This window comes from Perca fluviatilis, chromosome 3 (genome assembly GCF_010015445.1).
Source record: "Perca fluviatilis chromosome 3, GENO_Pfluv_1.0, whole genome shotgun sequence".
NCBI classification, from domain to species: Eukaryota; Metazoa; Chordata; class Actinopteri; order Perciformes; family Percidae; genus Perca; species Perca fluviatilis.
In genome coordinates this window covers 6,382,570-6,395,740 of record NC_053114.1, presented here as the reverse complement: position 1 = coordinate 6,395,740, position 13,171 = coordinate 6,382,570, and the positions used below count along the sequence as shown (strand labels likewise).

Genomic DNA, 13,171 nt, shown 5'->3' with positions numbered 1-13,171 from the left:
CTTAGAAAAATCCACAGAGTCAGAATCCGATGCAAAAAAATAAAGTTTAATGTGCTCGAAAGGAATTCAACACACAAAAAAACTACTATAGATTCCTTTGTCTAGTGTCGTCTTATATTTGCTAAAAGAGACTTTCCCCCAAAATAAATCCACCAATAACCCTTTTCAGGACATGCTGTGTGAGAATCCAATTGGATACTTTGGAGTCCAAGGACCGGCTTTTTAGGACGGTCTTTCTGGTTGAGTTATATTGATGATTTTTGCTCGTTTTTAGCCGAGTTCGCATCTCTAGTGCCAGCGCTTGAGGCCTTGGCTCTGTGTCAGTCTCTGCCTCTGGAGCTGTGCAGCAGCGACTAAGAGTGGCACTAGGAGGGGGAGTCTGGGACTTCTCTTTAGGCAGACATAACCGTCACCTGTCTATACCACAAAGACTCACAACATTATATTTGCCCTTAAAAAAAGGTCCAATGTGTAGGAATTTCTCCCATCTAGCGTTGAGATCATATATATCGCAATCAACTCTCTCGCACCACGCAGTTCAAAGTACGTATTACAGCTACGGTAGCCTTCGCGTTTCAAAACGCCGGTCTCTTGCTCTTTTCAATATTCTTTTTCTTTTTCTGGGCGAAGAAGAAGACTCCTGTTCCTGAAATTTGGATTTTGAATACGTGTGGTCCTCCAGGTTTCCTTCTTCTAACTTGCCGGGGCCGGGAAGCTACGATACCCATTAGCAGCATTGGCAGCACCTGTGAGTTTATCATGTGACAGCGAAAACAGTAGGGCGGAACAGTATGTCCTGTATGTCCCTTACCGGCTAACGTATTTCAAGATGGCGCATGAATATGGAGCGTCTACCCAAGTTCATGCGAATGCAAATGTAAAAATTTCAAGCCAAAAGGAATACTTGGAATTGATGGTGGTGGTAAATATTCATGAAAAAGGACAAGTTTGTGAACGGGCAACACAGATTTTGATTATGAAACACGTTACACACTGGACCTTAATATAATAATATAATTATAAACCAGATTTTATCACATTTTGACACAACGGAGCCAGCTCTTCCTGTGTGCACCTGTTCCTACTTCCTTGAATCTTGTCTCAGTTCAGGTCAAGTCACCATGGTCACCATGGTACCCTGTGTGCTGTCAGTCCCTTAATGATGGCAGGATCTGCTGGTAGAGCTCGGTCATGTTGATCTCCTGGAAGGCTGCGGCCAGCTCTGGCAACGACTCGTAGTTCTTCACTACGAAACCCTGGAGACTGATCGAAAGACACGGAGACAAACACAGAGAGAAACCATATGAGAGCTGCTGCTGTGTGATCTAACACTGACCACATGGCCCTAGAAGTCCTGCCTTTATTCCATTCCTCTGCTACATCAGAGTCATGTGCCTTTGATCCATACCCATTTCCGCAGGAGGAAGACAAAGGGCTTTCAATGAGAACCCTCATCATCCTCTCTTTGCATTTCTTGCCTGAAGAATCCACATCCACCTTCACAGTCTTCAAAAGGCGACAGAACTCCTGAAGAGACATGAGTACGGTCAGAATGCACTCATCATTCACGACTCCACCAGTACCTTCACAAACTAAACATACAACATTCAATCAAGTTACTGTAGCAGTAGAAACTTAAGTTACAAGTTATACAGTGTGGTTTCAGTGTTTCCCACACATAGACTAATGTGTGGCGATGCGCCGCACTATCAACACCGGCCGCCGCACATTGCATTATACATTTTTTCTTAAAAGGCTATTTAAAACACGTACCGCTGCATTTCCTTTCCCTGCTCTCCTATGTCTCTCTGTCACTTGTCTGACACACACACACACACACACACACACACACACACACACACACACACACACACACACACACACACACACACACACACACACACACACACACACACACACAAACACACACACACACACACACACAGTTAAGGTGAGGGTTAGCTGCCTGGAAGGCGACGTTGGAGGCTTAAAACACAATCGAGCCCACCGTGCACACAGCGTCTGTCTCCATAAAAAGGACAGCTGGCGAAATTCACAAGTTCATGAAAGGTTGGTATCTAGCTCGTGAACACCTTTACACAATCACACATTCACAATCACCGACCCGACTCTTAGCAAACAAGCGATTGTGCCCGCTTCAGAAAGTTAACTAGTCGCAAGTTTGCGGTAAAATGTAGTTGGGTTGTTGAGGTCAAAACACTATATGTAGCAGCTGTGAATCAAATAAACGTATTGTAAATAATGTTATGTCATTTCTTTACTCTTACACTGAATGTTTGTGCTTCAATCCAGATGAGTATTGAAAAGTATTTTTTCGCTACTGAAAAAGGAACGTGTTGAGGACGAGGACCAGCCTGAACCGGAGGTATCAGTCTGAAACAGAGCTGAACAGTCCGACCAGTGTAATTAGTTATGTTATTAATTTGTTTACAATATTTTCAGGCTTCAACCAGTGAAAGACCGGTTCAGGGAGAGAAAGAGCTAGATTTGTTAGGCATTAAAGTAGGAGAGGAGGACAGCATTCCTCCTATGGAGTCCGTTCATTCGCATTTGGAGATCAACACTTGTTGACTGGCAAGATGGCGGCGAGCGAAAACAACAACAGCTAAAGTGAGTTGTTAAAATCTTTTTTAGTAAACTGTGTGTACACAAACAATGTTCTCAATGCTGAGTTCATGTGTAGAGCCCCTGGTGATACTTCGAGCAAAGTTTCATGTTGTGTCGAGCCTTTTTAGTGTTTTAAAAATAATGATTTTGATGCGATCATAGTAGTAGCCCTATCACTCCCATTCAAAAGGCCATTTGACCGCAAACGAAAATAAGGTCAATCTTAAAAGTGGCGCTTCCATCCTAATTATGCTTTTAAACGAAAGTTTGACTCTGGTTCATTCACAAAAAGACCCTAGGTTGCATTTTGGTGAGAGTTACGCTTTAACTACTAATAATTGGTATCGGCCTTTAAAAAAACAGTATCGGTCAATCCCTAGTAACATTGCATCGTGAATTGTTCAAAAATCTATATAAATGTGTAAAGATTACAACCAGTAGTGTTTTTAAGGGCGTAATCTACTTTTGATTTGTCACTACATCTTCTTAGTTTATTAATTTGAAGAGATTTTTTTCTATTTATTTAGTAATTTTGATGTGGGATTTGTTTTACACATGTAATTATTAATATTTTATTTTATTTTAGTTACTTAAGATAAAATGCAATTTCAGTTGCACTTTTGATAAGAGGACACATCTGTTGTTTGGCACAGTTTGTATAAGGAACAGGTAAAGGAATATTTTTCACTCATTTGTGCAGATCATTCTGTTAAAACAAATCCTGAGAAAATCCTAAAACCGTGAATCATATAGAATCATAAGTTGAGTGTATTGTTACATCCTTATTCATAAGACATACAATAGGCCTATGTCCAGTACACAGTATATGTACTGTATGTACTAGGGATCGACCGATACTGTTTTTTCCGAAGCTCATGACGATGCCGATTATAAGTAGTTGGTGAAACTGCATTTGTGAAAATGAAAATCTTTAAATCAAAATTAAGATTTTGGAATGTTACAAACTCTTAATACTAAACTTTGTTTAAATGCTTTAAGAAATGTTTTAATAAATGAGAAACGTTCAATATGATACCCAGTAAAAGATAGTCAGATGGTGTTGTGGTGCATTGTCATGACATTCCAGTCCATACTAGACCTTTGTAATCAATTCACAAATTGTTAACTCTTTAAGTTTCTGTGAGTAATTTTTATGTATGTGAGATATATGTGTATGTGAGATACAGTACAGGCCAAAAGTTTGGACACACCTTCTCATTCAATGTGTTTCTTTATTTTCATCACTATTTACATTGTAGATTCTCACTGAAGGCATCACAACTATGAATGAACACATATGGAATTATGTACTTAACAAAAAAGTGTGAAATAACTAAAAACATGTCTTATATTTTAGATTCTTCAAAGTAGCCACCCTTTGCTTTTTTGATAACTCTGAAAACCCTTGGTGTTCTCTCAATGAGCTTCATGAGGTAGTCACCTGAAATGGTTTCCACTTCACAGGTGTGCTTTGTTAGGGTTAATTAGTGGAATTTCTTCCCTTATTAATAAAAAAGCAAAGGGTGGCTACTTTGAAGAATCTAAAATATAAGACATGTTTTCAGTTATTTCACACTTTTTTGTTAAGTACATAATTCCATATGTGTTCATTCATAGTTTTGATGCCTTCAGTGAGAATCTACAATGTAAATAGTCATTAAAATAAAAAGGAAACACATTGAATGAGAAGGTGTGTCCAAACTTTTGGCCTGTACTGTATATGTAGCTAAGCTACTGGATGCCTAACATTTCCCTCAGGATGAATAAAGTAAGTAAGTAAGTAAGTAAGTAAGTAAATAAATAAATAAATAAATAAATAAATAAGTAAATAAGTAAGTAAATAAGTAAGTAAATAAGTAAATAAATAAATAAGTAAATAAATAAGTAAAATAAATAAATAAGTAAGTAAGAGTAGTAAGTAAGTAAGTAAGTAAGTAAGTAAGTAAGTAAGTAAGAGTAAGTAAGTAAGTAAGTAAGTATCTATCTATCTATCTATCTATCTATCTATCTATCTATCTATCAAGTCAGACTCGGTGGTGAGTGAAACCGAAGCACAGGGACAGACACAGAGCTGTAGCGGAGCCAAAGTAGCGCACTTTTTAATTCATTAACTTTATCGGTTATCGGGCAAATAAAACGCTGATACAAATAATCTGCAAACTGCCAAAAAACAGCCCATCCCTTGTATGTACACATGGTGCATAAGAGACATACACAAAAAGCAGCAGGCTGATGGTGTGTTAAACATGTGGGCTGGTACCTTGATATTGGGTCTGGCTCCCTGCAGAACCACCAGTATACTCTGTCCCAGTAGTAAGCTCCCAGTGAGCTGCAGCGTCCGGCTCCAGCGCTCCAGCAGACCGATGTAACGACTCCGGGATCGGATGTGGTCTAACGACAGCACTGCCGTCCACTCCTCCTCTCCCTCTCGCTCTTTCACCTCCTCCTCACCCCCTCTGAACTTCTCCGTCAACTCCACACGCTGCTGGTTTTTAAAACACAGACCAAAAAAAAGTCTTGTCCTCCGTCTGTTTTTTCCTGTTCATAAGCATCAAGTATAAATGATCACCCAATTCTGTGATACATCTTCTTAACCAACTTCATTCCAACTAATTACCACTAGTTTTACACGTACAGAATTTATTGAATTTGTGGTCAATACACCTCATTCATATTAAATTATACCTCATTTTTTGATTTATAAAACCCAGAAATGATTAATTATTTTGACTTATAGGTAAGATCAGAGGAACGTATCTTGATGATTAATCGCAGCCTGTTTCGTGTATGGCACGATGCATGTTATTTTTGGGCAATTTGGTTGAATAAAACCCATGTTTTCTATACATAGAAACTTTGAAAACAGGTCAAATTTGCTAAATTAATAGATAGTTACTTGGCGTCTGTGTATGGATACAGTATTGCAACAGAAAATATCACCATACTATGCTGTATTGATTTTGTCCCCCACCCATAGTCAAAAATCACTTTACTCCTATCATTTACGTCACCTGAGCACAATTTGCGGCAGCATGGAAACTCGCAAGTAACTTGTCATATTACCTTTGTCACTACCCGATGTGAGTCGAGTACAGATGTGAGCTGCGCATGCGTCACTTTGCGACATAGCAGTAATTTATTATTTAGCGTAAAGGCCGTTTTATGGCTCTGCGGAGGCTCCACGCAGAGCTTTCGCCATAGCCTACGTACTGTAAGTGGCCTGATGTTTATACTTGTGCGCTAGTGTGAGCGTCGAGCCGGTGTGTGTGGGGAGTGTGCGGTAGAGCGAGGGAGAAGTGAGAGAGTGACGGTGATTAGCTTCGGAGCGAGTACCCACTCTAGAGTCATATAGTGAGAGAAACAAAGTGTCTCCCCTTCTAACTATGGTGGAAATCTGTAGCAGGAAAAGTTAACCCTCTCCTTGATTTCATGTTGTTTATGGAGAAGGAGAACCAGGAAATGAGTCAGGGGAAATGTGTAACGTGTAGTTACATCTTTCGAGGGGTGCACGTCAGGCTACGGCGTGGGGTCGGGCGTAGGTTTATGTCTTCACGTACCTACGTACGTAGCAACGGCGTAGATTTTACGCAGAAGTATAAAACAGCGTTAAGGCATCACATTTTCACGGCATAATCCCTGATGTCAGTTCGAGATTAGAGGCTGAAGTAGCCTAAAAGAACGAGAGACTTCTGTAATGTCAATACAATAACAAATTGACCTACATAACGAAGTCCGTTCACTGCTGGCTACAAGTTAGCAATCAAACACAACAAAGGCGGTCACCTGAATGGCGTTTTGAGCCAACTTTAGCAATCTAGTGATGTTACCCGTGAACCCCCTGCTTCGAGGCATGTATCGAAAACATGAACCAATTTGGAATGAAGCTTTGTATCGGAGCTTGATTCGTTTTGGGATAATCACGTGACCAGTGACGTCCGAAGCTTCGTTTCACACACACCCACGTGACTGCTTCGAAGTTGAATTCAAAAGCTGCGCGAGCAGCGCGACACGGGGCTGGGGTTGTTGCAGTAGGAGAGTCAACAGAGTCAGGAGAGTTGGTGAATAGAGAGATTATTATAGCCAGTAAGAAAGTGTATAGCCAGTAGAAAGTTCATAGCGAGTAGCCTAGTTTATAGTGAGTAGAGAGTTTATAAAAGAGAGTTTAGAGTGCCTTCTGCACGGCCTATCTCACCTATTTGGCTAAGGAGACAATGTTGCTCTAGGCTACGTAGGCCTAATCACAGCAATGTGTGTGCAATGTGCAATGTGTTCTTCATTCATTTCCCTCCCAAATTGATGTATTTGTTTTCAAACACAAGACAGTTCACAACCAAAATCTTAACTTTATAGTTCTTTTTTTTTTGGCGGAGAAGGCAATTACATTTTTATTTATGCAAGGTCCCACATAGGCTTATTTATTTATGTCATTATTTATTTATCAAGGAATTCATACTCAAAATGTATTCATCTTCAACTCTAAAGTACGCCTAGAGTTTAGATTCTCTGCCCGAGCCTGCCCGACTTTTGGGCCGGGCCGTTATTTTCCGCCACTATCCTGGGCCGGGCCGGGCCGGGCCCTTGATCAAGCTTTTGTGTTTTTTACTATAGCCTAAATTGGGTGGGGAGAAAGCCATGTTATAATCAGAAATAGGACAATTACCTTTGAGCAAGTTTGGAGGAAAGTCGGAGGTATGGAACCATTTTAAACAAGTCGTGGGCAGTGACAATACATATGTGTCGGCTTTGTTGAGTGCATTAAGTGCGGCACACTGTCGCCTATAACAGCAAATAAAACGGGACTTGGATGATGAACAGACACATGAAGCAGGCTCGCCGTGGCAGAAAAGATGACAGTCAGCCTTCAACGTCCTCATTTGTTACTTCTCCAAGCGTGATGAGAGGCAAGCCCTCACAGAGAAATACGTTGAGGTTTTGTTTTACGTTTCTTCATTCAGATCCATTTGCGATCCGTTCCATTCTGAATAAACAAACAGCGCAGTTTACATGCTTAGGCCTAGTCCTTGTTGCATTATTCATTAAGATCATTTTAAACAGATTTCTGCAGTTCAAACAACTCTGAATTGTATGAGAACGTCAGTTATAATGGCCCACGTATTAAAAAAGTGTCGGGTTGAAATCGGGCTCATAATTCCAGTTAACGTGTCGGGCCGGGCTTGGACACAACGCGCACGGGCTCGGGTTGGGTCGGGCTTACTCTAAAGACATTCATGGCTAATAACTGTGAAACAGTTTGTGACACAATGCTATCCCTAACTTCACCACCAGATGTCCTCATAGAATTCTGAAGCTTCGAGTAGTGAACCTTTTTTCGATACAATTGGCTTGAAAGCTTCCCTGCTTCAGAAAGCTTCAGTTCGCCATCACTATAGCAATCAAACAATCATAGATAGCCAAAATGTTTTTGAAATCATTTTCATCTTCTGTTATTGTTTGCGATGAGAAAAGTTTATTATTTTATGGATTTCACAAATTTCAGTAGGACACAGACGGCGCAACTCACATGTGCACTCGACTCACATCGGGTAGTGAAACCCTTGGCTAAAATGTCAGCAGTGTGGAAGTATTTTAAACTACAAAAGTGAAAATAGTCCCAACATCCAATATCATCAAAGTGGATTTGTGAAGTTGATTTTATATGTGAGTTTTACAAAAATACTAGCTGCACTAAGTTAAGCTGAAGACATCTTTTAGTTACTTTGTTAACTTTTGTAAACAAAAAAAGGTGTGCAGCTCTATTGTCTAGGCAAATACAAGCGTCGGATCGGGACTCGCCATCAGAAGATATTCAATATTTAAAAAATTGGATCGGGATCGGGGGCCATCCCTAATGTTAACAGCTACATTTCTAAAGTTACAGCTCAATAGAGAGTCTGTAAACGTGTTAATTCAGCCTACCTGCAACCACTCCACCAGCTGATGGACCATTGGTTCTGGAGGTAAAGCTGCAGCCTGATCCAGCAGCGTCTGTCTGATGTTGTGACACTGAGTCCTAGAGAGAGCAGTGGAAGAGATGGAGATGGCGGGGGGACAGGAAGGGTAGCTGGGCTGCAGATGGAACAACAGTCTCACGTCCAGCCCTCTTTCTCCTCCGACAGTGCTGTTGATTCGGACCACGAGCCCATCCTGAGCTACAAGGCAAACAGAGTGAACGCTGCAGAACTGCGACAGGACTAACAGACAGCAGGATTTGAGTTTTGACTGTGACGGTGTTGTGGTTGAATAAAGTGTAGTCTCGCTTTGCCAGACCCTCCTCCAAAGCGCGCTGAAGGGAGGTCTGGCTACTCCACATAGCATTCCGGGATGGGAGGAAAACATGCTCTGGTTTAATGGCATTTCTTTAAACCAATCAGAACCGTCATGGGCGGTGCTAAGCTCCGCACAGAGCCGCTGCAAAATAGTTGTGCGAGAGAAAACTCAAGATTGGAAAGATAGTCTAGCTAGCTGTCTCAATTTACCCTGCAGAGATCTGAGGAGCAGTCAACAATAGTCCTCATTAATCCACCGGATTTAAAATTCCAACACAAAGAAAGCGGAAGCAAACGGAAAATACATGCATCCGGCAGACTTTCCTGCGGCACCGGAACAATCCCAGAAGTGTAACGTCAAGGATACAGACTAAATAAAGTGAGACGTGCAGTGCCATCTTGGTTGCGGTGTCGCGCAAAGGCACTTATCACTGGCAGGATTTGCATCCCCTGGCGCGAGCACTCAAAGAAGCGGAGTTTAACTGCTGCACTTCGAATTCACCTCTTAAAATGGAACAAATAGCGACCTGCGAATTGTTTTAATGCATTGTTTAGAAATACTGATCAGTATCGTGGAATACTCAACAGGGTTTTCCATAGTAACAAGGGACTCATTTATCTACATCAATAAGTTTATTTGTCTGTAACATTAAGGTAACATGTGAATTGTTTAATGTGTCGTTTAGTATTGTGGATTAATCAACAGTGTTTTCCAAAGTTCCATATTGCCATGCACAGCTACATAGGCCGACTTATAGGCCTATGTATGTGACTCGACATCACATGCAGGTTTATGAACTATATTTTTTTCCTTTAATCTAGGCTACCTCCATCTGTCCATTCTCTGCGGGTGTGGTCTGAGGATGCCCCGTCTTTGCTAACCCGTCCCTCCCTGCCCTCTAACATGATTTCTGTTTTAGTTTAAAGGTGCTCTAAGCGATGTCACGTCTTTTAGGCTACAACATTTTTTGTCACATACTGCAAACATATCCTCACTATTCCGCTAGCTACCTGTCCCCTGAACATACTGTAAAAAAAACGCGGTCTCTGTAGACAGCCCAGGCTCAACAAACGGCAATGAAAACAAACTTTGCCAACCTGCACCACGAAACATAACAAACGGTGTTCCAGCCAATAACCAACAAGATGGAGCTGGGGGTGGGGGGGTGCGCAGAAGCACGGAAGGGAGGGGGAGGGGACGGGATGAGGAGGAGGGAGGGGCAAGCTAGTCTTGTTTTGTTTGAAAATACTTCGAACGTCAACAAGAAGTAACGTCACCCAACATCGCTTAGAGCACCTTTAATATGGCTTTTCAATTAACCACTTTGTTCACCTGTCTACCACATGAGTTACAGAGGGGATACACATTATATCAGGCCGTTTTTCCACCTAATATAATGTCTACCCCCTCCCCTTACATGCAGAGGGTCTATCCTGCCATCATGTGTGTTATTTTCTGTGTTTTTCAGGTCACAATAAACAACCTGAGATAATATTAAGATATCTGCGCTTTTCTGGGAAAAGTTACACATTATATCAGGCCGTTTTTTCACCTGATATAATGTGTACCCTCTCTGTAACTTTTGCTAGAAAAGAGAAGACATCTAAATATTATCTCAATCTCAAAAAAGTTCATTGTGACCGAAAAACACAGAAAAGAACACACAGGATAGACTCTTTGCATGTTAGGGGAGGGGGTACACATTATATTAGGTGGAAAAATGGCCTGATATAATGTGTATCCCCTCTGTAACTCATATGGTAGACCGGTGAACAAAGCGGGTTAATTGAAAAGCCATATTAAACTAAATAAATTAAAACAGAAATCACTTTAGAGGGCAGACGGGGGCATCCTCAGACCACACCCGCAGAGAATGGACAGATGGAGGTAGCCTAGATTAAAGGAAAAAATATTGTTCATAAACCTGCATGTGATGTCGAGTCACATACATATGCCTATAAGTCGGCCTATGTAGCTAAGGTGCATGGCAATATGGAACTTTGGAAAACACTGTTGATTAATCCACAATACTAAACGACACATTAAACAATTCACACGCTGCCTTAATGTTACAGACAAATAAACTTATTTATGTAGATAAATGAGTCCCTTGTTATTATGAAAAACCCTGTTGAGTCTTCCACGATACTGATCAGTATTTCTAAACAATGCATTAAACAATTCGCAGGTCGCTATTTGTTCCATTTAAGAGGTGAATTCGAAGTGCAGCAGTTAAACGCCGCTTCTCTGAGTGCACGCTCGCTCCCGCGGCCAGGGGATGCAAATCCTGGCAGTGATAAGTGCCTTGGCACGACACCGGCATTGGAAGCCAGTGGTTCCTTATTTTATAGTCAAACCCGAGACTAGACAATATAATAAACCCTTGTTTACGTTATAATGCACTTAGGCTCGCACAGAAGTAGCCTACTTGGAAACTTAGATTTACCTAAATATCATACTGTATAAGAACTGAAGCTTTACAACTTCCGGTGCCCTCGAGAGTGGCAGCCTTCTCTGTAGCTCATCTGTTACGTTTATTCTCTTATATTGTCCATATTTAATGCTGGTCTCTAGACTTTATCCTTGCACTATTGGACTTATTTGCACTACCACCATGAAACACACTCTCAAAGAGCACCTTACCATGCATACTGACTTAGAGGGTCAGTCCCTGCCCTGTCACTGCAAGCGTCTCGTCTCTTAAGGCTGTTTTATGCTTCTGTGTCAACTCCACGCCGTAGCTACGGCGTCGTGACCCTTTTATAGTTCTGCGTCGGGGTTGAACACGTTTCTTTGCCTCGCGGTGCATTTCACCGCCAGAATGCTGGGACCCCCAGAGGGTTTCCAGAGGGTCAATCGCAAAACTCTTTGTTTACTTGTGCGTTGGTGTGTGCCTCGAGCCGACGTGTGTGTGTGTGTGTGTGTGTGTGGGGAGTGGGTGATAGAGAGAGGGAGAAAGTGAGAGAGTGATGGCGATTAGCTTTGGAGCGAGTACCGACTCTAGAGTCATAGTGAGAGAAACAAAGTGTCTCTCATGTGCTTTCTGACCACGGTGGGAAATGTGTAGCAGGAAAAGTTAACCCTCTCCTTGATTTCATGTTGTTTATGAAAAAGGAGAACCAGGAAATGAGTAGGGGGAAATGCAACGCTACCAAGCCATGGCCGAGCGATGTGCGTCGCCGTGACGTGTAGTTACAATTTTCGAGAGGTGCACGTCAGGCTACCCCGTAGGGTCCGCTGTAGGTTTGTGTCTCCACGTACCTACGTACGTAGCAACGGCGTAGATTTTACACAGAAGTATAAAACAGCCTTTAGCACATCCATGTGAATTTCTTTTATTTAGTATTTTTTCTCTTATTGTCCATATTATTCATGTGGATATGTAATTTTATCATCCTGTTTAAGATGTGTGTGATGTCTTTAAGCTACTGGGACCTTGAATTTCCCCTTGGGGATCAATAAAGTATCTATCAATCTATCATCTATCTTTAAAACTGGTCGATATGAAAAAAAAAATCTAATATCACGACATTTTTGGCTAAATAGCTGTCGATATTGCAACGATGTTATACGGTTGACTATTGTTGCAAAAACATTAACAGATGATAGTTTTGATAAATAATCACCTATAACTTGGGTAATGACTCAGCGGTTAAGGGCAAATAACAGAACAGATAGCTAGTAAGTCTGGTATTACATCACTTTACTGTAATGCATGATATTGCCCAGCCCTATTTTATTTTACCAGGGAAAATAATCACTTTGAGATTACAATCTCTTTTACAAGTGAGTCCTGGCCAAGAAGGCAGCACATAGAGGATACACTTTAACAGACAACAAGTAACAGACAGACAGGGACGGACATGAATAAGAAATAAGAAATAAAAACAGAAAATCACCACACGTTGGCGTGGCTTGATGCCAAAGGTTAACTACGGGTTGTATATCAACATAGTACATTTTTTGTAATTTGTAGCGTTAACGTTATACCATGTTTGTTTGCAGCTAACTTAAATGCTAACTAATGTTAACTTACCGGACTGCTGGATGAGTTGGAACTCTCCTTCTCCGCAGTAAATAGACGATAACACTGAAACTTCCTCTAAAGCAGCGTCAGACATTATTTACGAATCAACATCATGCATGTTAGCTTCACCGCAACAGCGTTAAACAAGCGACATGTATGGTGAATTTAGAAATTCTTTGATTTAACTGTTTTCAGTGGATATTATGCTGCTACACATGTCCGCACCGCCTTGTCGTCCGGGTAGATCGA

At 41.3% G+C, this 13,171-nt stretch overlaps 1 protein-coding gene across 2 annotated transcripts; it reads right to left on the bottom strand.

The window, feature by feature from the left end:
• Positions 1–936: 936 nt before the first annotated feature.
• rwdd3 (RWD domain containing 3) lies at positions 937–13,171 on the bottom strand. Of its 2 annotated transcripts, none has more exons than XM_039796247.1 (5): positions 12,932–13,171; positions 8,545–8,777; positions 4,889–5,110; positions 1,409–1,527; positions 937–1,263 (listed from the first exon to the last, which is right to left on the bottom strand). In XM_039796247.1, exons 1-5 carry the CDS (start codon positions 13,014–13,016, stop codon positions 1,149–1,151), a joined length of 774 nt encoding a protein of 257 aa, XP_039652181.1. In that variant the 5' UTR covers positions 13,017–13,171; the 3' UTR covers positions 937–1,148. The 2 variants fall into 2 exon arrangements, with proteins under 2 accessions (XP_039652181.1, XP_039652180.1); XM_039796246.1 differs by having other exon boundaries at positions 939–1,263; positions 4,889–5,113; positions 12,932–13,170.